This window comes from Centrocercus urophasianus, unplaced genomic scaffold (genome assembly GCF_019232065.1).
Source record: "Centrocercus urophasianus isolate 14NV4802_14NV808 unplaced genomic scaffold, USGS_Curo_1.0 seq_25, whole genome shotgun sequence".
NCBI classification, from domain to species: Eukaryota; Metazoa; Chordata; class Aves; order Galliformes; family Phasianidae; genus Centrocercus; species Centrocercus urophasianus.
Genome location: NW_024884811.1, coordinates 9,500,108 through 9,527,283, shown reverse-complemented (window position 1 = coordinate 9,527,283; position 27,176 = coordinate 9,500,108). Strand labels below are relative to the sequence as shown.

The 27,176-nt window shown below is 38.2% G+C and overlaps 1 protein-coding gene across 1 annotated transcript in view; it reads left to right on the top strand.

Annotated features, from left to right (window-relative positions):
• The window catches only part of GPBP1 (GC-rich promoter binding protein 1), a 32,027-nt gene extending 6,154 nt beyond the window's left edge, over positions 1–25,873 (top strand). The window contains exons 2-11 of the mRNA XM_042825861.1: positions 5,211–5,330; positions 10,533–10,656; positions 11,097–11,320; positions 12,006–12,072; positions 12,859–13,043; positions 13,853–13,993; positions 14,410–14,571; positions 17,093–17,277; positions 23,018–23,120; positions 25,400–25,873. Of these exons, the coding sequence (XP_042681795.1) occupies positions 5,268–5,330; positions 10,533–10,656; positions 11,097–11,320; positions 12,006–12,072; positions 12,859–13,043; positions 13,853–13,993; positions 14,410–14,571; positions 17,093–17,277; positions 23,018–23,120; positions 25,400–25,558 (1,413 nt within the window). The 5' untranslated portion in view covers positions 5,211–5,267 and the 3' untranslated portion in view covers positions 25,559–25,873. The remainder of the gene's footprint in view (positions 1–5,210; positions 5,331–10,532; positions 10,657–11,096; positions 11,321–12,005; positions 12,073–12,858; positions 13,044–13,852; positions 13,994–14,409; positions 14,572–17,092; positions 17,278–23,017; positions 23,121–25,399) is intronic.
• Positions 25,874–27,176: the final 1,303 nt, after the last annotated feature.

Here is a 27,176-nt window from a genome sequence, read left to right as displayed (position 1 = left end):
GTTTTGTATGCTGGTTGCACTCTCTTGTCTTCACATTTAGAAAAAGTATTTTTTAAATGCTATTGATTTGAAATAGCATTTTCAGACAGGAGAAGGTAAAAGCTTCCTGCAGGAGCTTTATTGTGATTACTGCCCAAGAAGGGAAAAATTGGCTTAATTATTACAAGGTTATGTCTGTGTACATGCATTGTGTAATTATGCAGTTAACGTATAACAGTTATTAGTGTCTGACTTCTAAACATAATAAGAATGGGCAGATTTAAATGTGTATCCGAATTCTCCTGTTTTTCTGGTCTTCAGAACTTTGTTTCCAGACTAAATTTATCATGACTGTTCTCCCTTGTACTCTTATTATGTTTTGGAATAAAACACCTTTTCTCTCAGTGGAATTTACTTGTTAGATATTCATGACCAAGTGCATCTTAGGTCTTTGTTTTATGAGGCAGAGAAAGCCAGGAAGTTTTTAAAAAGACTCTTGTCTGTTATGGCTGTATCTTGTTCTGTGATGACTTTAAAAGAAAGAAGAAAAAAAAACTAGTAGTTTAGATAAGACTGAGTATGCTGTTTTAAGATTTGATTTCTTTATTTAATTTGGTAAGCACAGGCTAATGATAGTTTTTTAGCTCTGTTATTTATTTACTTCTTCCCCTTCTCTCATGCAGAGTTGTGGTAATTGCTCTAGATGGTTTGGGGTTTTCTTTAGCCTTCTCAGAGAAGTCTTGACTTGGGATTTGCGCAGTTGCTTTTTGCTTCCCTTTTCTCAATGTGCGTTGCCTCTTCAAGCTTTCCTGAACATTGGTATAAGAGAAATTAGTTTTCCTAAAAAGTGTGTGTTTCCAGTTACTTTAAAACTGGAGAAAAATACTTTGTCAACAAAGGACGACTGTTTGTCAACTGTAATAACAACCAACCAAACAGAAACATTAGCAACAAAAAAACAAAACATCAGACCATTCCATCTTTTTTGGCTGTTTGTAGTTTACACTGGATACAGTTTGCTCATTTTGGCTGCTCACACTGCTCGGATTGGCTCCTGTAGGGAGCTTGCTTTAGCAGTTGGATTAGGTGGTCTCCAGAGATCCCTTCCAGCCCCTACAATTCTGTGATTGTTATTGACAATCAGTCCTCATATGTGTGGCAAAATGTAAGTTTTACAAGGTCTGGAATTCTGAATTTATGAGCTGCCTGTGGAAGGTTTCTTTTTTTTTTCCCCTGAATTCACTGTGTGGTTTGGATGTGATATCAGAAATTGTTGCTGATGTGACTAGATATTTTGAGCAGTCTGATTAAAGAAACTTGAATGTGTTTGAAAGTTAAAAGTATGATGATAACAGTATTTCAATATTTCTTTCTTTTTAAAATTGTTCAGCATTGCATTTGTGGTGGTCAACCAAAGCCAAGTTAGCCTTCATAGTACTGCTGTTAAAAGCAATGTTGTGTTGTGTTTGTGCTACCAGGAAATGATGAATTCATCACTGTGATCAATTTTGGGCCTAATTTTTTTGTTAGCTGAGGAAGTTCTGAAAGCTGTGGAATCACTATGTTCACGTTTGTGGAGCTTACCACATACATCTGCTGTCTAGTTAAAGTTGGGAGTACAACAGCTGTTTTGTCTGTGCAGGTGAGCTGTGGTTGATCTGCTGTGTGGTGTGTACATGTGGTGTGCTAGTTAGAGTTATTCATTGTCTGTCAGGGTAAGTAAAGCAGATCCTTGCTAATGCTTTTGTGGGTGTGTACCATTTATTTTAATTCTGTTTAAGTAATGAGTATTTTTAGTTGAAGGTAGAACAAATCCTGTATTTCTGAAATGTTACTGAAAAGTGAATGGAGTATCAGTGCTATTTACCTTAGAGGCTCCTGAGGCTTCGTAAATAAGCTCTTGAACAATGTTAAGCTGAAAGTATAAATCAAGTGAATTAGATCTCATAGGCCAAATATGTCTCTTCAGTATTTTTATTGATAACTGCAATAATGAAATATTGTATGCTTATTAAATTTATAAGTAGCACAACTCTAAATAGAGGTTGTAACTACCATGGAGGATATGGATTGCAGAAATATCTCTGACCACTGGGAACAGATTAAATTGTAACGGATTTGAATAGCAAGAGGAAAAAAAATAATATCTTGTCTGATCTTGTAGAAGAGCCATTTTAAATGATGGAAGAGCATCTCAGTGCTGGGGCATGTTACAGAAGAAAGTGTTAATCTTTCTCAGTTGTTGGTTTAACTTGTGAAAAAGCAACCTGCAATTGAATGTGAAAGCAACCTGAAATCAAATTGTTCGGCAACTGAAGTGATTATAAATCATGGAATCGCAGAATATCTTAGGTTGGGAGGATCTGATGGACCAGCCAGTTCCAATCTCCCTGCCATGGCAGGATTGCCAGCTGCTAAGTCAGACTGCTCAGGGGACCATCAGCCTGGCCTTGAACACCTCCAGGGATGGGGCATCACCAACTTCTTCCAGCAGCTCTGTCAGCACCTCACCACTCTGAGTAAAGAATTTCTTCCTAACTACTATCCTGAACTTCCTTTCTTTTAGTTTAAAACCACTCCACTTTGTTTTGTCACTATCAGACCACATGCAGAGTTGGTCCTCCTCCTGATTATAATACCCCTCCAAATAGTGGAATGCGACAAACAGATTTCCCTGGAGCCTTCTTTTCTCCAGACAGAGTAAGCCCAGCTCCTTTAACATTTCTTCATAGGAGAGGTGCTGGCAGCCCTCTGTCAACTCTGTGTCCCTCCTACCCCAACAGCTCTACTTCTTTCTTGTGCTGGGGGCCCCAGGCCTGAATGTGGTAAGGCCACATCTAGAATACAAGGGCAGAGCAGGGAGGGTCAGTCACCTTCCTTGCTACTGGCCACCACTCTTTTGATGCAGCCTAGGATACTAGGATACTGGCCTGGGCTGCATATGCACGCTGTTGTCTCATGTCAAGCTTTTAATTCACCAGTGTCCCCAAGTCATTCTCTACAGGGCTGCCATAAGTGGTTTAAGCATTGCAAGTTCTGCCTGAATCACCAGAGTAGTCTTTCTGGCTTTCCATTCACACTTTGAGATCTGTTTTCAGCTTAGCAGGAGTATCTTCCTGAAAAGTATCCTAAAGCTATTGAATATTTGCTTGATCATCTAAACAGAGTTCCTGCTTCTAATGAAAACTGGGTTGTCAAAGCTGGGCAGCTAGGAATGTTACTGAATTAAGCACAAATTCTTTTCATGGCAGTTGATTAAATAGTAATGTTTGACTTATGCTTGACTACTTTTCTAAAAACAGTTGCAATTATTTATTAAGAAAGAACAGTGTTAGTGCCTTTGTCCCACACCTAATGTCCGACTCACCAAAAAATTGGTAACACTTTCTGGATCCTTTTATATGTACTAACTGGTTTGTACTGAATCTCTTCTTGTTTCTTAAGACAGTAATTTTCTTGTCTGAAAATTATTTTGTTGTTTTTGTTGTCCTGATCTTCCAGGACTGATACCTCTTCTGATCCTTTCAAAAGATTTCACAATTCTGCATGTTGGAGTAGAAAGCTATATCTCAGGAAAGAAGGGGGAGATTTTTTTTTTCTTAGCCCGTTCATATTAGTTTGCTATTAATTTAGCTTGTTTTGTCTTTTATAACGTACACTATTTTTTGTTTTCTGTGTGGTTACTGATCATGATTAATTAGTATAAGTTAAAAAGATAAGCCATTTTTTGTAATGGTTCTGTGACTCTAGAACTTCATTGTTTTGTAGTCATACGTAATTGGATTTTTTATAATTTTTTAATGAAATTTCTGTTGAGGTTAATTTAGGAGAACACATTGGATGACTTCAGTACATTAATCCAAGACAAGTTAAGTGAGTGACACATACTTTCATACTTGTTTTTATTGTAGTCTAGTTGATTTGGAGCATCCTGCTTTATAATTTAACTATGATATCATAGAAACACCAAGGTTGGAAAAGTTCTCAGTTCTCACTAAGCCATATCCCTCAGTACAGCATCTAAATATTTCTTGAGCATAGATACCTAAATAAGGTTAGTATAAGGTCATGACATAAAATAGAATCAGCAACTCAACTTAGTGCAGTTAAACACTTAAAGGCTGCTAAGCTTCTTTTAGATGTTGGAATGCTCTCCTTTTTCTCTGAAAGTCTGAAATAGCCCAGTTCAGGCCAGAATGCAACAATAATTATTGGTTATTGTTGGTTACAAAGTTCAGATTCCACAGCTTTTAGTAAAGTTTACTCAAATTACAGCAGTGTTAAGTAACACAGGTCTGTGCATGCTGATCCACACTTTCTTATGCGTAGACATGAAATGCGTATCTCTGTGCAATACCTTGTCTCTCCCTGTTGTTACAGTTGCATTTGGATGTTAATCCTTTTTACTAGCTGAATTTCTAGTACTGCTTATCTGATACTTGAAACGCATTTTAATCATTGACAGTTTTACAGTATCTAGCTGAAGAGCCTGATTCAGTTAACTCTGTAATCCTGTCAGCATTTCATCCATTTCTTTCAGTGCTATAGTTCAGCTTTAAGTACTGTAATTTGTATTAACTTGCATTCTTCTATTTACTGAGAGATTATTTTTTTTTTTGCTTTTAGGTGGAAAAAGTACTCTTGGGTTTTGACTTAAGTCGTTATCTTGTCCATTTTCAAACTAGACAACCCTACTGGATTTTGACAGAATCTCTAGATACTTTGGCTGTGTTTCCATTCAGTCTTGAGAAAATACAGGGTTCTTGGTGACCATAGGCATTTTAGTCTTTTCTTGAGGAATCTTGACATGGTGGCTGATACTAATTTTGGGGGGCTAATTTGAAAAATCAGCTTCTTCTAGGAAGCTAATAAAGAAGCTCCTGCTGTCTGTTCTGGGCAGTACTAGAAAGTATTCTAATGTGATAATTTTTCGTATCTCTCTAATCAGACCTTACACAAAATCCTTTATCCTGTTTTTAGGGGAAAATGAAGGAATGTTATATTTTTATGACCTTTATGAAGAATTTCCTTAGTGTGACTCTTCAGTAATAACAGGATAAATATGATGTAATGAAGTAAAGCTAAGTAAGACTTCAAACCACATCTGTCTGAGAAAATAATACAAGAAAACATAGGAAAATTAATGATCAAAACACCACAGGTGTGATATTCATGTAAGATAAACATCTGAAAAGCACTCATTTCCTGTTTCCTTTTTTTCCCAATTACAGGGACTTGCCATGAGGTGCTAAAGCCTTGTTTCATTGATTTGGAGAGACTGGACCTAAATGGCGCAGCATGACTTTGCTCCAGCCTGGCTTAATTTTCCTACTCCACCATCGTCAACAAAGGTATGTCTTTCTGTAGTTCTGATCCAACAGTTTCATTAATAAACAGGTCTAAATCTCATAGCATTGGTCATTACGAAAATGTGTCTGTTCATGAATGTGGGAAGAGTGATAACAGGGTAATTCCTGGAAAGTCTTACTGTTGTAATTTAAATAGTTGAACCTTGGTTATCAAGTTTATACCTCTGGAGTTTCTGCTTGAATAGTGGAGTTCAAGGAATGAAGCATGTGCACAGATTATCAGAGCTGTTCTTGGGTTAAAATTTTTTTTATTGATAGTTTGAAATGAATGTATTGCTAGAGGAAATGAGATCAAGGCATGTCCTTGATGATCTTGCTGTTGGTTTTGCTTTGTGTCATATACATTTTAGAGAGTACTTTTTCTTATTTGATTAGTCAAGTGATTAAAAAAAATGATTTTGAAATAGATTTTCTGTAATGCCTCTTCAGTTGTTGATGGTAATTGTGCATCCTCGCTATGCCTGTTCCACCTAGGCTATGACTACTCAGTTAAAAAAATGCAGAAGTTAGCTTGAGAATAAGAAATAGCAATCCCTGAATCATTATGGTTTTTAGCTATTCTTGAATATATGGCACTCATATAAATGTTTCTTTTTTTCTGGCCTATCTTTCTATCCTTTCAAACTAGTGTTTATGCAGAAGTAAAGGCAGCACTGAGCATTTTAACCTCCTGTCATTTATTTTGTATTTCTATCTGTAGACCTGCCTTTCTTTTAATCTTTTGAAAGTAATGTCTGTGTCTGCATGAGAATGATAGTGCTTTGTTTTAATGTGTAAATTTTTTTTAGTATTTCATTTTCATGAAAATTTTAGCCTTTTTCAAATATGGAAATAGGCCTTTGCACAGTCAGCACTCAGCACTGGTTATGTCTCCATTGTGTTACTTAAGTACCTACACACATGTGCACACATGCATTTTCTTTTCTTTTCCTTTTTTTTTAAATTCTGTGTCCTTAACTTATGCCTCTTTGTATTATTTTTTTTCTACACAGAACTAGCAACTTCTTTGAGTAGTCTAGCAGCAGCTTTCAGTTGCTGTTAAAGGAACATCAGGCTTATCAGTTTTCAGATGTTCCTGTAATGTTTGTTTTTATTCAGCTTGATTACTGAAGTTAACTCTGTAATTTATTCTTTCCAGTGTCTGTATTTTCCACAGAAGTAATTAACAGAGCTTAGTTTAATGTCACCACAATAAAGCACTTAATCTCCACTTATTCCAAGAATGTACTGGAAGAGATTTACTTGCATGCTTACATTTATACCGCTGTATTGACATTATCGACTGGGGTTCCAGCAGCACACCAGTACTACGAAATCTATGTAATTATGGAATGGGTTGTCTTTTGTCAACTCCTTCCTCAGCTGTGTGTTCTGTATAGTTCTATACTATGAGAGTGGTGAGGTGCTGGAACAGGCTGCCCAGAGAGGCTGTGGATGTCCCATTCCTGGAGATGTTCATGGCCAGGTCGGATGGAGCCCTGAGCAGCCTGGTCTAATATTAAATGGGGAGGTTGGTGGCCCTGCCTGTGGCGAGGGGGTTGGAGTTTGATGCTTGAGGTCCCTACCAACCCGGGCCATTCTGTGGTTCTGTTTCTAAAAACTTGGTAGCTGTATGTTTTTTCTATTATGGTACTTCTGCTCCGATGTCTGCTGTGTTAGCCCTTCCTTCAGTGAAGAACATTTTGTGATATGTGATCCCTTTGGTTACTAAACACTTGAACAGTCTTATTTGTTCTACCCATGTGTAGTGTTTCATAATTTATATAATCAGGTTTATTCTGTCACTTCTATATAAGAGGGATTGCAGATGTGACCTGTATGGATTTTCCACCCCCAGTAATTCCTTGAATAGATGTTTTTGATGTTTCCTGTATCTGAACAAGGCAACTGCAGAGAAGAACAAATAAGAGAGATGAAAGATGGGATGAAATAGGAAGCGTCTCATGCAGAGATGAAGGATGGGATGAAATAGGAAGTGTCTCATGCAAAGTGGAGCAAGGATGAGGCAACAGTATCAGTAGACTTGAAAAGAAGGAACTGAGCTCTGCCCTTTCAGCTTATATTTCCCAGAAGAGGCATTGTGAGAAACTGTTTCTTGGGGAGGTTTGGGTCCTGCTGCAGCCTGGATTGCTAGGGCTGTTTCCTCATGCCGGTAAATGCTAGAGTTAGAAAAGTCAATGGAATGAAATTGGGAATATGAGTGTGCTTTCTGTCAACGGTTTATGGGCTGGTTTGGCCCAGTTCCATGAATGGGATTTCATGAACCCGCGCCTCCAGGAAAGGGAAACTGGGGACCCCAAAATAATTAAAAGCAGTAGGAATGATCTGAGGAGAAACAAACTAATTTACTAAATATGGTACTGGAATGCAAGGTAACACACTATTATACAATATAATTAGAATCCAAGCTAATAAATATGATAAGAGTGTCCGAAAGGTGGATAGGCCTCACCATAGCACTAAGGTGAGATGTGCAGTCTGGTTGAGCAGCAGGGAGGAGAGCAGATGAAGAAGGTGGCATCAGGTGACCTTGCCAGGGGTTATATCTGCTCTCTGACTGCACAGCCCCCTGGGGAATGTGGTGGTTCTTCTCTTCCAGACTGGTGCCCGGAACTGGAGCATTAACAGTTTGACTCCCAGAGCACTACATGGTGTTATGATGTGGAATACCGATAACCAAAAATCGTAAAACCAAAACAACTTCATTAATATGACTGATACAGCTCACATTCTGACTGAAATCCACTTCATCTGTTGATACTGATTTCTTCTGAATGATAATTTTTACATCATTTTCCTGTTACTTACATAGCAAAGTATACTTAGCTAAGTAGTCAACTACTGAAAAGCCTTAGTTCAGGCCTGGAAATAATATGTTTGCATCAGTGCAGTACTGTAATTGGGCTGACGTGAATAGTGAAGCCATCTTGAAATACAAACAAAGTTTTTCTGGAAGGATTTCTGTAAAATGCATCTGAGGCGATTGCAGACAGAAGGGTGACGTTTTTAATTTTTTTTTCCCAAGGTTAACTGTTAACTTTGTGTTAAAGCAGTAAGACTTACGCTTCAGAAATTTGTTTTGCTTTCTTTCTTGCCCGGCTGAATTGAGTCAGATAATTTCTCAGTTTACAGAAATTGCTGATAAATTTCCTTTTGATTACAAAGTTTATTGTGTTCTTTGCAACAGGAGTTTTGATAGATTGATATCTCCATCTTGTGGGGAAAATGCAAACTGCATGATCTTTGCACATAGCAGCTCCAGATGAATTGTATCAAGTATGACTTGAACAGTATGTATGAAGTGTTATCACTTATACTTTGAGTGTGATTGTTCTTCAAGGTTATTAAAAGAAATGAAACTCCGAAGGCGATATTAGTAGGTTATGTTATGTAAATTGACATGCAAAGCTATAGTCTAAAATGTTACCTACCGTCAGCAAGTGTGGAGCTTTTAGATTTGTAGTGGCTAATTCAAAGCTTGCTTATAACTGATAATGAGATTCCTTATCATTTACTAACCACATAAATCACTTGACAATTTTTTGTGGCTTTTTGACTGGGTGGTTGTTTTTTCCCTTCTTTTCTCTCCCACCTCCAAGTTTGCGAAGTTTCCAGGTCTCAAATGGAGATGGACTTCTATAAAATTTGATAATGCATGCTTCATATTTAAATATATTTATTGTTTATTTGAGATTGAATTTCAAATAGTGGATTTTGAACAGCGCCTTGAGTACTGCAATTGGTATTAATGGAAGAACTAGTGAATTTTTGTGTGCTGGTCCCTTGATAGAGTTAGTGGTGGGGAAAAAGTTCTTCAGGATACTTTCCAGAGTAGCAAAATCTCTTACTGTGGCTTCCTTTTTTTTTTTTTTTTTTTTTTTTTTTTTTTTTTTTTTCCCTACTTATTTTGATCAGTGGAATAATTAAAATGTTACTAGAACATGTTTAATGTTAATGGATAACAACTGAATTTAACTTTGGGGCTTACATTTTCACTCATGTTCATTCATGGCTGTATTATGATGATATTTTCAGTGTTTATCTTTGTAGTTACAAAAGTTGCACGCCATTTGTAAGTGATGCATCATATGGGTTAATGGTAAAAAGCAGAGCTGCGTTTGCTATTAGTCTGAATTCTGTAGTGTCAGTGTTAATGTTGTAATGCTCCTTTTGAAGTAATGACTCCTATTTTATTATGTTGGTTCATGATGTCAGAGGTGGATGTTGGTGGTATGGCAGTAGAGGTTGAACCTTCCTCCAGTATCCAGTTACATTTATGCTGTGTGACAGGTGGCAGCAGAGGGGCAATCTGATACAGTGATGTCTGATGTGGAAGTGTGGATGAAGCGAAGGTGTGTCATTGAATTTCCCCATGTGGAAAAAAGTGGTACCACTGGCATTCATTGATACTTGCTGAAGTTGATGGAGACCAAGCAGTGGACATGAGCACAGCGTGGCAGTAGGTGGTGTGTTTTAGCAGTGGTGATGGTGGCAGTGGGTCATTTCTGTTGGAGCAGATTTTTGTCAGTGTGGCTCTCATTAATGGCTGGTGAAACTGCATAGCTAATGGTGGTGACTGTTGAAAGAGATTGTTTTGTAGCAGAGGGTTTTCTCTAATAGTGTTCTTTTGGTCTTTGTATCTCTTGTGGATCTAGTGGCATATGGCAAGTGGTTACCATGACGAGAACTTCTTGTATTTATAAAGCCTTGCAGATTATGCTTTTTTCTTTTTCTTCACGTGCTTTCATCATCTCCTCAAATGTGTCACTCCCACTCTTGTCTAAGGCAGTGCTCAATTTTGCTTCAGTTCTTTCAGGTTATAAATTTTAATGTTTGCCTTCCATTCCCAACTATGATCTTGCATCCTTCCTTAATTTTTTAAAATTTTTCCTCTACTGTAACACATCACTTGTCTCCATTCTGCTGCCAAATTTAAATAAACACTTGCATTTTTGCTTTGTGTCACAATCGTGGTCCTTAGTGTTTTTTGGTATCCTGGAGTGGAAAACATATCTTCTGATTCTACTGGTTTAAAGGGTGATGACATAACTTTGAACATGCTTATACTTGAGAATTTTTGTATCATCTCCCAAAATCTTTTTTAAAATTGTATGTACTGTATAATACGTATGTTAGAGTTCTGATAATTCATCTCTTGTTATTAATCATATATTTTCTTTACAGTCATCGTTGAACTTTGAGAAGCATTCTGAGCATTGTTCATGGACAGAGAATCGTTATGAAGCAAATCGCAGAAGGCACAACTCTTCTGATGGGTTTGATGCTAACACTGGACGAGCTAATGGAGGTATAATTCAGATTTCATGAAATGTTTTAAATGCATTTACATCATTGCTTTCTAGCATTCTGACTAGAAAAAAATATCTTAGCTCTGTGTTAAGCGCTGTGTTCTGTAGTAAAACAGAGGCAACAGAAAGTTGGAGTTGCTGGTTGGAGTAGTCCATTTCTTTTAAGAAGGCTGTGGAGTTAATTCTTCGGCCAACAACATGTAAATGAAAAGCCAAGAAAGGAGGCTGAGTGATCATTACATTGGACTTCTGTCATCTTTTTCCATCACTGTTATATGAGTCTTTCCTGCTGGTTATGGTGAATGAAAGCTTAAGTTCACTATGCAGTTATGTCCCATAGTATAGATAGAGTTGCTTGCTTAAATTCTCTAACAGTTTTGCAGAAGAGGATTTGTTTTTCCAAAACTACTTATGTTTCTTTTAAATTCAAAAATCTAAGGGCATTTTGGGAGAAAAGAGAAGAATGGTTGGCGTTCGCAAGGCAGAAATGGTACAGAAAATATAAACCATCGTGGGGGATACCATGGCGGAGGTTCCCGCTCTCGTACCAGCACTTTCCACTGTGGAAAAAGCCAGGGACTGCATGAGAACAATGTACCTGATAATGACCCTGGGAAAAAAGAAGACAAGGAAGCACCCAAACAATTTGAGGCTGAGGATTTTGTAAGTTAATTCTAATTATAATACACAAGGTTACGTTGTTTCTGCAAGTGCCATTTTGTCCATTACAAGCTACTTCATGAGATTTCACCAGTTACAGATCATCATATAAGGGATCACCCTTCCCATAGGAAAGGGGATATGAGTCATTTGTCCACTTACTTGTTTCTCTTCTTACTCTCCCATTTTTATCATTGCATTTTTTTTATTATAGAGTGAAACTACAGCTGGGTAGTTTCTGAATTTATAGTCTTTTGCCGTGGTTTACTGTGGCATATGTATGTATTAAGGTCTATGAAATTACCTTACTTGATAATGTAAAGTACTAACAATGTGGTCTTTCTGACCATTTGGAATTATGTGTTTCAAGCTAGAATTCTAAGGTGTAAGAGGAAAGCAGAGCTTTCTCTTTGAAGAGCAATACACCTTTTTTTTTTTTTTTTTTTTTTTTTTGGATTTTGCATTGTTTTATTTTGTTTTCCGTGGGTAGTTAGTATAATGGTATTGACTGTTGCTTGAATGTTGGAGAATAGAAACAAGTGAGCATTGATAAATCTGGTGCTCAGAGGAAATATTCTGTCTCCATTTAAAAATCTTGGGCAGCAGATACTGTCATGATTATTTAATTGGTCCTAAGATTCAAGGCTTTTAAAATTTCATTTTAAATAATGATATCTTTTCCTTTCAGCCATCTTTGAATCCTGAATATGAGAGGGAGCCAAGCCAGAATAAATCTTCAGCAGCAGGTGTGTGGGGTGAGTATTTTTGATGTTGAATACAAAAATGTAAAAAAAATGCTTTATTCAAAATATGGGAATTTCTTTTAGGATATTACAAAAATGTGGATTGAAATTGAGGAAGTTTCAGTATTATTGCAGTGTGAGAATCTTCCTGTAGGAGAGGTAACACTTCCGTTTGGATATAAATCTGCTGGTCTCTAGATGCAGCCACAGCTGATATTCTTAGCCCAGAATGAGTGTGCATCTTTTTGTAAGGATGTCAAGAATTTGTCTCCCAAGAGGAAATGTGCTAAAAGTAGGTCACTGGTATTAGTGGTGTGATTTCTAGCTTTGTGAAGGAATGCTTCTTACTGATTAGAACTGTTGAAAAGATTGACGAGAAACCATGACATGGAGGTCATAAACTGGCTGGTGCTGTGTCTGGAGCAGTTTGCATGTACTCCTGTCGTGTTTATAGAGGCCTCAGTTTGGTATGTTTGGCTCTAAACTGAGCTGTTAATATGCAAATACTAATTCTTTGGTAATCTTAGAGGAAAATATAAAAGCCATACTTTCTTTTGAAGATGTGACGAAGAGGGCAAACTGTATTTTGAGGTACATCAAACACAACATAATCAGTTATTAAGAGGTGATTGTCCTTCTATATTCAGTGTTGGTGCACCCTAACCTTGAAGACTGCTTTCATGCCTATGGACCATATGGCTATCCAGTAACCTGTGAACTAGAAATTTAACACTGTGTATACATGCACGAGAATTTTTGTTTGTTTGTTTTTTTATTTTTGTTTTTTGTTTTTTTTAGAGTATCCTTTGAACCCTAAATCCAGATCTTCAAGGATGCTTGTCATTAAAAAGAGCAGTACAAAAGAACTGCAGATATCTGGATTCCCTGTAGTAGGAAATCTTCATTCACAGCCAGTAAAAAATGGTACTGGCACAAATGTTTATAAAGGATTGGTCCCTAAACCTGCCACTCCATCTGCAAAGGTGAGTCTTTGATGTGTTGGCATGAATTACATGTAATTCATGCTGGGAGGGGAAAAAAAGAGCACATTCAGAATTAGAGCTGTTTCACCCCTGAGAATTTTGTGGCTAAAGCATACTTTCAAGTATTGAAAGTATTGAATACTTGAAGAGCCATGTAGCCTAGAAGTAACTCGAAATGCTTTTTTTTTTTTTTTTTTTTTTTTAAATTCTACTGTAATTGAATTTCCATTTATTTCTCATTCACATTTTTTGAGAAGCCTGAGATTTGTCCACACGAGAATGATATTTTTAATTTATGAAATAGCATTGCTTTTTGCATGTATAATTTTAACAGAAAAGGAGAGCAATAACTGGCTTAAAAATACCTTCAGAATTTAATCCAATTCTTGATGTGGGTATCTGGTGTCATTCCAAAAGCATTTTTCCAGGTTCATCTTTCGGCTTTTGTCTGGGAATTTCTGTATTCCTGAGAGCATCTTTTGGAAAATGGATGGAAATGTTCTTGACTGTGCAGACTTAATGCATTAAAAACATTGATTGCAGCTGTTGAAGACTCTCATATTTCTTATCTTAATACATCAGATATGAGGGTTTTAATTATTTTTAGATCTAACTCTTTATATGAACAGCATAAACAGCATTTGTGAGAAGTTGAATTGCTCATAAACAGTCTCTGTTCTACAAGAAAACACGTTTATGTGAAGTTACGGTTGTAAACAGTTGTAATAGTTTTGCTTTTGCTTAGTCATTTTTTTGAGATTTTTAAAAATAATCCTCTTGTATTTAATGATTCCTTATATATTTTTAAGCATGCACAGTGGAAAAGCCAAGCAAAAGAAAATAAACTTGTGAATCCATTTCCTCATGAATCTTCGTGTGGTAGTGGCAATTTCAGTCCTTTCAAATCAGCTGCCAAAGCATTTCCTGTATCCCAGAATGCAGTGAGAGAGGTAAAGCAATGGCTGTAATTTTAATCGCGTGTATATAATTTTTAACTTGTTTGGTTAAATAAATGGATAAATAGATTTTATATTGAACTGTATTAAATAAATATATTTTTTGGAGTAAATGTGAGAGTGGGTATTGTGGAAGGTATCTTGATGGTCTTCAGATACTGCATGGTTTGTAGGTTTGGTTTGGAGTGAACATAGTGAAGTAACTCAACTATTAGCAGTGCTCTGTAAACTTGAGTCCCTTTGTCTGTGTGTGACGAGCATAAACACTAAAATAAAAGTATTTTCCCTCTGCTTTGGACTCTGGCTATACATGCGGTACTAGTTCCTGAGAAGCTTTGTGTCTTTTGTTCAGTCTTTTATAAATGATTGTACTTCTAATAGTACTGTTATTATTTCACTCCCTACATTAGTGTAATTGGTCAAATTCTTCATCCCCTGTTGACAAAGTTGGTCAGCCTCGTTTAACAAAATTGACAAGAATGCGGACTGATAAGAAGAGTGAATTTTTGAAAGCACTGAAACGAGATAGAGTGGAAGAAGAACAGGAGGATGAGAGTGCTGGGCAAGAGAAGGTAATTTTCTTCATACCTTGTATACCCAGCAGTAATGGGTTCAGACTGAAAGTAACCTGTATTTTTTTCCTCTGAGCGGTTGTTCAGTTGTGATCCTGGATCTCTGGGTGCAGGAAGGGACTTAGCTTTAGATGGATTTGCTCTGAATTCTACTTTCTCCACTGAGTCTTAGTGATTTGTTTTTTCTACTGCCAGATTTGTTGATAGATGTAAAAATCCCAAGGACATTTTAGCCTTTAGCAGCAATAGGATCATTAATGTTGGAAGAGACCACTAATACTACCTCCCTAGGCCAAACATCAATCCATGTGTCCGCTAAACATTGTCACTTATTGTGACATCTAGCCTTTTCTTGTAAACTTTCTGAGGTGATAACTGCCATCTCCCTGGGCAACCTATTTCAATAAAAAGAATAAAGAAACTTAATACACTAACCTAATCTTTCAGGAGGGCAGTATCTTGCATCTTGGCTGTTAATAATCCTAGAAAAATAATTAATGGAAAAACTTGGTTTTGCTTTTCAGATTATTTCCTTTTTAACAAGAATTCTTACATACCCAGAAGCTCTCTCTGTTCCTAATGTAGACATAGGAGCAGTATTTTTATTTATGTGCATTATAAGGGGCCTGTTTCTGCTTCCCAATTGATACCTAGGAAACCTATGCTGTATATGTTAATTTGTCAGGTTTCTTTCATGTAGGATCACTCCATGTAGTGCCTGGCTGGCATTGAGAATATTCATGTCTCAGCTACCAGGAAGTAACAAGCCGTAAGCAGGGTTAGCTTATGTAGTATGGGTATTAGTAAGTAATATGTTATTTAGGGTGAAGTGATTATGTGAGCAATAAAACAAAAACTGGTTTTGAAAAAGAATTATTTTGATTCAGAGATATGAAAGAAAAAGAAAATGTGCAACTGTGCTTTCCTCCTGAAAGTGAAACTGACTTTTCTGACATTGTTTTGATCTTGGGCAAAATAAAACTTGGCTGTATGTATCAGCTGTATCTTTTCATTAGACATTCTGTTTCTGTGCACTCTAGGACATCTGATGCAGTGGTGTTTAAGAAATGCAAAGAATTTTTGATTGAAGCTTAGAAAGATCTCGGGAAACAGTGTGAAATAGTGGAAATTACTGTGTGAACATGATAGGAGTTTGAGTTCCTAGAATTGCTTTGAGTTCTTAATATTTTCGTGGTACTTGAAGTTCAAATGTGTTTGATTGTCCCACTGTACACAGCTGTTATTCAGAGACAGTTTATTTGAGTGGAAAAAAAAATGTTTTTAGCAGTAGAAGTCATAACATCCTTGGACATTTGTATGTTACACACAGGTTGGAGTATTTAGTAATTACAGGTATCTTGTTGCCATTGATGTTTAACTAAGAAAGAAAGAAGTTGAAGTTAAAAAATCCAAAACAAACAATCATGTGCCAGTAAAACTTGTCCTACTTTCCACAGTGATGGGGACTGAAATAACGTGGCAGATGGTGATTGGCAGCTGAGTCATGTTTGGAGGAAGCTCTGTTGCCCCAGTACATTTAATACATTAGAGTTCTTTAATGTTCTCTGATAATCTGAGTTAAATTCTCCATGTTTATGATTCAACAGCTGACTATGTATTTACTGGGATATCTTTTAAATTTTAAGAAATCTTGGGTGTGCATTCTGAAGTTTCTGGAAGCAGCTATCACTGAGTGAAAGGGAAATGCTGCTTATGGTCTCAATCCTATATTCAGAAATAGGATTACTTACAATGCGAAGCTTGCTGATTGAGTGATTACCTGCTGCTGTGGATAGTGGTGTTTTATGCCAGCTCTGAGGCTTTTGTTGTCAAAAAGGGGCTAGCTTAGATAATGATCATGCTCTGTTCTTATAGTTGCTAAGACTTCTGAGGCTGTTTGGCTAATTACTGAGTAAGAGTTAGAAATTGCTGGAAGAGTAGAATACGAAGAAGCATTTTAGGTTTGTAGGATTGAAGAACTTCAACAAGCCATGTGAACCCTAACAATTCGTTTTCTTAACAAACTCTCTTCCAAGTTCGTATGTCATGGCTAGTAAGTTACCACTGTAGTAACAGAGTGAGAAGTATTGTGGGTGTAGTCTGAATGTAGGGAGTCTGAACATGCAGAAGGTGAGTTTTCTGGTTGATACGTGGTGGCTGTGACCTACCCTTTAAACCAAGTCCTTTGTGCTTTCAAACTCTGCCGACTCGCACAATATTTATTAAGTTAGGAACCCTATTTTTAAGTTCAACAGATAACTTTCATACATTTACAAATAAGCTTGAGTTTTTAAGACATGTTTAAAACTTTGTAGAAAAGCTTGAGGCAGAGCATGGGACTTGCTTTCTACTTTACTAGTTCAGTGATATAACCTAAGAGTTGTGTAGTGTCCATGTATTGTAGTGCTATTGAAATGTAATTCTCCATTTAAATTCAGCAGAATCACTCAACTGCAGCACTTTCAGAATGCAATTTACTTTTGAACTATGCAATACAAATATATATATTATATTTTAACAGGATGGCGACTCCCTTAACTTGCATAAAAGCAACAGTACTCATCACAAGAGAGATATAAACCAAAACTTTGAAAATGAAATTTCACAACAGAATGGCAATGCTTCAATTACATCTCAACAGGTCATTCGATCTTCAGCTTTTCCTCAGGCAAATATTCTTTCAAGCTCGCTTGAGGCAGAGCATAGGTATGTGCTTCTTACATAAAATGTTTTTTCGTCGTAAGTAATCATGCCTTGAATTCTTACTAGCTTAGAATTCAGAATCTGATAATTGAGAATACAAAATGTATTTTAAGCATACTGTGAAAGATTTAATTTTAGTAATACTAATTTAGCATGGAATTACTTTATTTCTACTAGGCCTTATATATATTGTCATCTTTAACCTGCTTTACTAAGAATTTATTTCCTTGTAAAAAAAATAAAGCAAATGGATCTGCTTATCTCTGAGGAACAGTGCATGTCATTCCTATCTCTTCTAATGATGCTTTAAATGCTGCATATTATATAAAACTCCTTGTCACTAAATAAAAGATTATTTTTATAGCTGTTATGATGCAGTTAGTGGGATTGTAAGACAGTGCAGTGGAAAGGGAAAAAACTTCAGAGGATTGAAGTTAATAGTAACATGAGAGAGATGAGAATAGCCCTGCTGGAAAGTCATAGCACAAGTCTGGAGATGAGCTGGTTGTGAGCTCTTTTAAACTGCTTCTGGTAACTAATGAAATACACAGTCTTTTTACAGTGACTGTATGTTATTCCTCTCCCACCCATTGGCTATGGAGACAGAAAACTTGGGCTGCTAATGGCTGCTGGCAGTAATTTTTGACTAGAAGATTGAAGTTGTAACTTCAATCCGAAGTAACTCTTACTGGTTAATTTAAATTACTTTGAATTGCCTTCATAAGTTTTCTAGGCAAGCCTCTCTGTGATATTCCAGAGATATTGTGCCTCTGTACTCTGTACTAGGCTCTTGACTGTGACCTGTGGAATGTAAACAGGTATTACAGTAAGCCTTTTTAGAGGAAATCTGAATTTGAAGTGACCAACTCACTGGAATCTTACGCATGTCTAATAATGAATTGGCACATGTGCAAAATGTGTTTTGGGTTTTCCTTCTGCTACAGAAGGCTTCACAGTGCTCTGATTATCCTGCTTATCCTGCTGGTGCGAAGTTTACTAAACTGAAGTGTAGTTTTTTAAGTGTAGTTCCTAATGTTGCTTTAAAGATGCAGTGGTCCTGTCAGCTTTAGATGATGTTGCTTAAGTTAATTAACTACTGTCCTGAACTTTACTTTTATTAACAGAAGCAGTGTAGCTATCCACTTAATTATACATAATACTGCTAACATTCTAGCATGCTTGCAGTAAGACTTTATAACAAATTATTGTTGCTAAAATGATATCACTGAAAGTATTTTTTTGTATGTGTATACAAGTGGATATATTCTGTCATAAAAGTTTCAGATGACATATGTATTATTTGTTCTGCTTTCTGATGGTATCACTTTTCCTAGCAGTCACATTGTCTAATTGCCTCTAAACAATACAGAGGATGCGACTTCCATTATTGTCTTGTTAACTTCTTTAAGCAGATTCAGTAGTGCTGTTCTCTCCCTCTTCTACAGTTCTGGACTTTTAATGTGGTTTTAATAATGGTTAGTGATATCATTTTAGTCACTTGCGCATTTATTCACTGCACTTGTGTTGTATTTGGAGCTGGAACTTTTTCTAGGCAGGGTTTTACATCACGCATCAACTTGAATCATCTTACAACCTCTGTTTTAATATATTCACTGTTATCCAACTAAGAGTGTCAGTTTCCTGCACCAGTTCTGGCATATGGTATTAGAATCCTTTTTACTTTTTGTGAAACAGTGTTTATTTCCTTTAAGATACAAGGTTTACATGTGTTTGGTTTGCCTGAAGAAGCTGCTTATCCTTTTGGCAGAATCTTTTCAGTGAGAAAATATGTGAACATCATTAAATGCCACAGTGTCTTCACCGTAAGATAAACCATGGGTGTCCAACCTTTCAGCTTGCCTGAACCACACATATTGAAGAGGAATTGTCTTGGGCTGCATATACGTGGGTTGCTCGAAATGTAATGTCTCCTATCTATTTCCATGGAAACTGCAGCAGATACAATGAGCACAGCAACTCTGTTTGATAAAGATCTCAGCTACAAAACATATTTTTTTAAATGTAGTCACCATGATTAGCTATGTGTTTTTGCCAGTATGGCATGCTTGTCAAAACCTGCACCAGAGCAGATGGTCGTTGTTGTCACTGCTGAAAAGCACCACCTACTGCCTCATTGTGCTCACATCCACTGTTTGGTCTCCAGAAATATCGCAGAATCAAAGAACTGTAGGGGCTGGAAGGGGATCTCTAGAGATCGTCAAGTCCACCCCCCTGCCAAAGCAGGCTCCCTAGACCAGGTTGTGTGGATGGTCCAGGCGGATCTTGAATATCTCTAAAGAAGGAGACTCCACAACTCCGCTGGGCAGCCTCTTCCCATTCTCCATCACCCTTACTATGAAGAGTTTGTACGCACATTTGTGCAGAATTTCCTATGCTTCAGTTTGTGTCCATTTCCCCTTGTCTTGTCTCCACTTGCTGCTGAAAAAAGTCTGGCCTTGTCCTTTTGCCTTCCACGCTTTAGGTGTTTATAGACATTGATCAGATCCCCTCTGAGTCTTCTTTTCTCAAGGCTGAACAGATCCGGGTTGCTCAGCCTTTCCTCAGTGAAGGGGAGATGCTCCAGGCCCTTTATCATCTTCCTGGACCTCTGCTGGTCTCTTTCCAGGAGATCCCTGTCCTTTTTGTACTGAGGAGCCCAGAATAGGACTCAGTACTCCAGGTGAGGCCTCAACAGGGCAGAATAGATTGGGAAGATCACCTTCCTTGACCTACTAGCCATGCTCTTTTTAATGCACCCCAGGATGCCATTGGCTTTCTTGACCACTGGGACACACTGCTGGCTCTTGGCCAACCTGTTGTCTACCAGGACACCCAGGTCCTGTTTTGAAGAGTGCCTCCGCAGCAGGTCATCCCCTGACCTGCACTGGTGCGTGTGGATATTCCTTCCTGGGTGCAAGACTCTGCACTTGTTTTGTTAAATCTCATTTGATTCCTTCCGCCCAGCTCTTCAGCCTGTCTAGGCCTTGCTGAATGGCAGCATGGTCTTCTGGTGTATCAGCCATTCCTCCTAGCTTCGCATCATCAGCAAGATTGCTGAGGGTGGACACTATCCCCTCATTAATGACATTGAGATGTTGAGCAAGACCGGACACAGCGTTGACTCCTGGAGAGCACTGCTAAATACAGGCTTCCAACTGGACTCTGTGCCACTGATCACCACCCTCTGTGCTCTGCCAGTCAGCCAGTTCTCAATCCCTCTCACTGTCCACTCATCTATCCCACAGTTCCTCAGCTTTATTATAAGGGTGTTGTGGGAGGCAGTATCAAATACCTTGCTGAAATCAAGGTAGACTACATCCACTGCACCCTCTCCCTATCTACCCAGCCCTTAATGACATTGTAGATGGCTACCAGGTTGGTCAGGCATGACCTCCCCCTGGTGAACCCATCAGTGGGTGCTGCTGTTTCTGTGTGGAGGAATTCAGTGACACGCCTTAGCTTCATTCGCATTTCCATGACATCATTTTGTCAGACTGTCCCTCTACTGCCATCTGTCACATGGCAACAAAATGTAACAGAATATTGGTGGGAAGGTGGTTCAATCTCTACTGCCATACCATTCACATCTGCTTGTGGTGTTATGGCCAAGTATAAAAAAATATGAGGCATTACTTTTGGAGCAGCCAAAATATGTATTTGTATATATAATATATAAAAATATTTTCTTACTATATATATGTATATAGAGAGAGAAACAGTAAGAAAATAATTTATAATATTTTTTTTATCAAAACATTATGGAAAAAAAGAGGAGTGAAACCTTAAAACAAGTGGAATATTGAATCCTGTTTATGTAAAACTAATGCATCAGGCTGGTTGATGGAAGTGGTTGCAATTCTTTGTCAGTTCTCAAGGTCTTCGTCAGAGATTTTTGATGAAATTTTACTCTTCCAGTGCGTTGTCCTTAAAAATAACTGTTCATAAATGTGTGCACTACCGAAGAGCAATGACTGAGTAAGGCATGACTCTGAAGTGAGGGAGATTTTTCTTTGTTAAGATAGAACTTAGAGGAAAGCCTAATAATGAGACATGATCCAATTTTTGAGTGGAATATTTGATTGCAACTCTATGTAGTTTATTTGAAAATTAAAGGTAGTCTATTTCTGCTGGCTGAAAATGGGGTCACAAACATAAATTGATGATTGTTTTGGCAATCTTGAAACTGCTTTCAGATTCCTTTCACTAATCAAGAAACATCTGCATACTTCTTGCTGTTCACTGTGTTTAGCCAGTGTATAAAAATGCATTATTTTGTGTAACTTGAGTTGGCATTGCACTGCACCCCTCCATGCCCTCGTTTCAGCCCAGACAGCGCTGACCGCACACTGTTGTTTTCTTGTTGCTGGGCAGTGGGTGTGTGCCTGGGGTTAGGCTGGCCTACTCAGCAGGGAAGGGCTGCCACTGTGATGGCCTGGGGCAGGGAGCAGGCCACATGCAGCCTGTGGGTTGGACATGCCTGTGATCAACCCTGTTTCCACAATACATTCACATCTAAATGCATTTTCTATGTGCATGGTTACTCTTGTCCCATTTTTGGCACTGGCTGAAACGTTTGATTATTTCATCCTTGGATGCCTCAAATGAAGGCACACTCTGAAGTGTGTCTCTATTTCTTTTCCTCCCCGCATCCCAAAACTTGTTCGTAGTTGTAGTCACGTGGAAGGACATCAGCAGCACTTCTCATAGCTGTTCTGTTATCCAGGAAGGAAGTCTGCAGACTGTGCCTCAGTGTGAATCTTCTCTTAACACTATTTTTGAGGAGGTACACTACTGTTCCACCAGAAATATTTTTTTTCTTTTCTATCTTAGGTAGATGTCTCGCCTTAAAATGAAGGTATCACTTTCTTCCATCTTGAATCTTAGGAATATGATGAATATGATAGTGGTAGCCAAGGTCACTTGGTTGTACTCAAGTCATTTCCCTTGGATAACGTATCTTGAGAACACAGATTGTAGTTTGATGTGCTGTGAAGTCCACAGTGTGCCAACAATGGATAAGCATTCAAGAGAAACCCCATGCATCAACAGCTGAATTTGTGCATGTTCCAAATTGTTTTCTCTTTTGCTGTATTTATTGCTGCAGTTCTGGTGAACACCCATCCAATTGAAACAGAATAGGAAAATACATAAATAAATATCTGTTTTTATGTGTGTATATATATATATATATATAAATATAATATATAGGTATATATATATGTTTATATTTTAATGCCTGATTTCCATTAGAGTTTACTTGGAAATTTTGTCATCTTATGCTAAGTGCAGCTATGTCTGGGAGCGTTGTCATTGATTAGAAATGATCCCGGAGTGAGGACATTTGACTTCTGTGCCAGCATGTTCACTAGGTTTATTGAGGGAGCTGCATTTATTTGACACGTGAAACCTAATGGCAGGAAGTGTAGTGCTTGACACATGCAAGTGATGGAGAAGATATTCACTTGAAATTAATATTTTATCTATAAAACACATTCTTAATGCTTAGTTTTTGCAGCTTTTATACCCGAACATACAGTGGCATAACAGAATCAATTGTGAAGAATCTGGTAACTTCATGCTTATAGTACTTACCTTAAATTTTTACATAAAATTGGGTTAGAAATCTGTTTTAAAAAATGGTGAACTAATACATTCATTACACATTTTTACACTGGTATAGGAAGAGCTTGAACTGTTTTTGTGTGTGTAGAAATTTCCTCATGTTTCTTATTTTATTTCTAAGGTTGTTAAAGGAAATGGGCTGGCAGGAAGATAGTGAAAATGATGAAATTTATGCTCCACTAACAGAAGACGAGATGAGGGAATTCCAAGTCATTAGTGAACAGGTAATGGTACACTAATGTCCCGTTATGAACTTACAGTTGCCCACTCTAAGTACCTAATCTTGAGGAGAATCTCTAGTAGTTCTGATGGTTAGAGATGATGCCATTTCAGCACCCTTTTTCTTTCTTTTCTTGCTTCCTTTGCCCTTTCAGAAGTTGGTTTAAAAAGATAGGGAAAGCAGTACTTATTTTCAACATTGCAAGTTGCAGGCTTGCACAGGACTTCTAGCTCTTCAGCTCAATCTGAGGAAAAGAAATTTTCAGTCGTGGTTTTTGTGCAGCTTCCTTGTCTTGCTTCACTGGAAATTGCCCAATGAATTGCATTTTCCTCAATCTAGACATTCTACTTTTTTTTTCCTGAAAAAAGGACTGTGGTCACAGGAGGGGCCCTACAGGAGGGGCTGCTGGGGAAAACATCTGAGGAAGTGGATGGGAAGAGGGTATACTTGATCACTGCAGGAGCTTGGCTTAGTGCAATTGAAGAAGTTCTTGGTTAGCTGGTACTTCCGTCTTCAGTGAAAAGGCTCTCCCTCAGGTTTCCCACACCCTGGTCTGGGGAATGGGGGACTTCCCTTTAGTCAGGAACGAGGAGGTGCATGAGTGCCTAGGCAGTACTAAGCTTCCGCAAGTCCATGGGACCTGATGGGGTGCATCCACATGTGCTGAGGGAGCTGGCGGAGGTCATTGTTGAACCACTCTCCATCATTTTTAGATAATAGATAGTCTTAGATAACAGGGGAGGTCCCTGAAGACTGGAGGATAGCCAGCGTCACTCCAGTCTTCAAAAAGGGCAAGAAGGAAGACCTGGGTAATTATAGGCCAGTCAGCCTCACCTCTGTGCCTGGAAAGGTGATGGAACAGCTTGTGCTGGATGCCATCTCCAGACAACTGGGAGAAAAGGAGGTTATCAGGAGTAGTCAGCATAGGTTCACCAAGGGTTCACTATGATGTTGTCACATGCTGGGTGGATGGGGGAAGAGCGGTAGATGTAGTCTACCTTGATTTCAGCAAGGCTTTTGTTACTGTCTCCCACGACATCCTTATAACAAAGCTGAGGAAGTGTGGGATAGATAAGTGGACAGTGAGGTGGGTTGAGAACTGGCTGACTGGCAGAGCACAGAGGGTCGTCGTTGGTGGTGCAGAGTCTGGTTGGAGGCCTGTAACCAGCGGTGTTCCTCAGGGGTTGGTGCTGGGTCTGGTCTTGTTCAACATCTTCATCAATGACCTTGATGAGGGGATAGTGGCCACCCTCAGCAAGTTTGCTGATGATACGAAGTTGGGAGGATTGGCTGACATGCCTGAAGGCCGTGCTGCCATTCAGCGAGACCTGGACAGGCTGGAGAGCTGGGCAGTAAGAAACCGGATGGGATTCAACAAAAGCAAGTGTAGAGTCTTGCATCTGGGGAGGAATAATTGCATGCAGCGGTACAGGTTGGGGGATGAGCTGCTGGAGAGGAGCTCTGCGGAGAGGAACCTGGGTGTCCTGGTGGACGACAGGTTGGCCATGAGCCAGCAGTGTGCCCTAGTGGCCAAAAAGGCCAATGGCATCCTGGGGTGCATTAAAAAGAGCGTGGCCAGCAGGTCGAGGGAGGTGATCCTCCCCCTCTACTCTGCCCTGGTAAGGCCTCATGTGGAGCACTGCGTCCAGTTCTGGGCTCCCCAGTACAAAAAAGACAGGGATCTCTTGGAAAGAGTCCAGCGGAGGGCCACAAAGATGGTGAGGGGCCTGGAGCATCTCTCCTATGAGGAAAGGCTGAGTGAACTGGGTCTGTTCAGCCTTGAGAAAAGAAGACTGAGAGGAGACCTGATCCAGGTCTATGAATATCTAAGGTGTGGGGGGCAGAATGGCGAGGCCGGACTCTTTTCAGTGGTGAGTGGAGACAGGACAAGGGGAAATGGCCAGAAACTGCAGCATAGGAAGTTCTGCACAAATGTGCACAAGAACTTCTTTACAGTGAGGTGACGGAGCACTGGAACAGGCTGCCCAGGGAGGTGGTGGAGTCTCCTTCTCTGGAGATGTTCAAGACCTGCCTGGATGCCTACCTGTGCGACCTGCTGTAGGGAACCTGCTTTGGCAGGGGGTTGGTCTCATTGATCTCTGGAGGTCCCTTCCAACCCCTACAATTCTGTGATTCTGTGAATTTTTCTTTATATGCGTGTATAACCAATAATGCTCTGGATGCAATGTAGCCTATAGATTGGATACAGAGAATGCTGAAATTCAGTGGATTGTTGTGTTTAGTTCATCCTTTCCCTAAAAACATTTTATTTTCCCATTTTAGTTACGAAAAAATGGACTACGGAAAAATGGCATTTTGAAAAATGGCCTCATCTGTAATTTTAAGTTTAGCCCCTGGAAAAACAGCACTTTCAAATCTGCTCTGGAAAATGAAGATTCTGAGACAAGCAGCAGTGATACATCAGATGATGATGATGTATGAAGATTTCTGTAACATCTCTAGAAGCTTTTTTTGATACCAGGAAAATATGGGGATGTGTTGTCCAAAAAAAATATATGTGTAGTAACATGCCCTGCTAGAGGAAGAATGATGGAACTGCACTCTGAAGAAAGCAAGGAATGTTGTGTTGGGTGTGTTGAACATTACTATAATCTCTTTGTAAACAGATGTTGTAGAATGAGGACTTGGGTTGACCCAGCATTGACTGTCTTCATCGCTGCAGCATTTCTGACTACCAGTGGGACAATGTAACAATTCAGACTTTCTCATTTAATAATAAAAGCAAGAATAATTGTGTAATGTCTTGCAAATCTTCTGTCTTAAAATATCCACATCTACAGAGATAAAACAGGCAGCTTGACACAGTGTTTGGCTTGCCAAATCATTTTTTTCTTATAGTGGAAATTTTTGAATTCACTTTATATGCGAAAAGGGCAAATTGCGTGTCTGGTAAAATGAGCAAGGGGCACTAAAACTCTTTTCCTTATTTTTTTTTAGTTTTATTTTTATAAGTAACCTTTAAATTGAAAGCTTTATAGGATATTGCAAGACCCAGTATTCTCACATTGAACAAACTCTTGTGGGAAAATAAGCACTTTACTATTTAAAAGCAGAAAAATTATTACACTGACTAGATTTTGTTCTCTACATGCAAAATAAACTGATATATATAGAGTATTGTCTCAGTGCTTAGCATCAAGAGTGTTGTTTTCAAGACTAGTAAACTTTGTTTGGATTTATATTAAATGTACACTAGTAGTAATCACTGCATTTCAGAATGACAAACTGTTCTTATCACTAGATCTTGCTTTTGTAGCTACAGAGGTGTGTCTTTAACACATTTTAAAGCTAGTGTTATTTCTAGTTCATGTAGTTCATTACGTTTCCTAAAAGTATTTTCTGCAAGGTGGTACAGACTTTGCAGCATTAATCCACAAGCACAACCACTCTTGGTGATGTCATGAATATTTATAACTCAATTTATGTATAGACATTTCTTCCTTAAGATATTTTTGAATTGTACTGCTTTTTATGTAAATACTTCACAGTTTTAAACTCTAAAGAATATGTATTTATGAAAATGGGATTTTTTTTTTCCTTGGTTACCCCTTTTTAGGGAAAGACATTTTATAGGGTGACATCTAACAATTCTGGGTCATGTGCTTTTAATATGTGCCTATTTAGTTAAAATAAGGTATTTATTTAGGAAGTTGTTTTCTACTTTCTTCTTTTTTTGGAACAGTCGTGCAAGTGTTGGAGTAGTCAGCTTTGGCTCAGTGTTTTTAAATAAGTTGTTTTCATGTGCAAATTTAAGAGGATAATTTTTTTGAAGAAAAAATTGCTGTATCAATAATGATATATTTGCTACTTTTATGCCTTAAGCATCTTCTTTTTCTTTCCCTTGTCCAGCGTTTTTTTAAACCAACTTTGATACCTTTGTAAAACTTACTCACTTTTTGGTTGTTGCATCTGAACAGCAGGATCTACTGTCTATCTTAGCTACTAAGTTGCATGTGAATATACTTACTTCGCTACTATTTTTTTTTACTAATTTTATGCAAATTGGTACATAGACCAATTTTAAATGTTTTCTCTACAG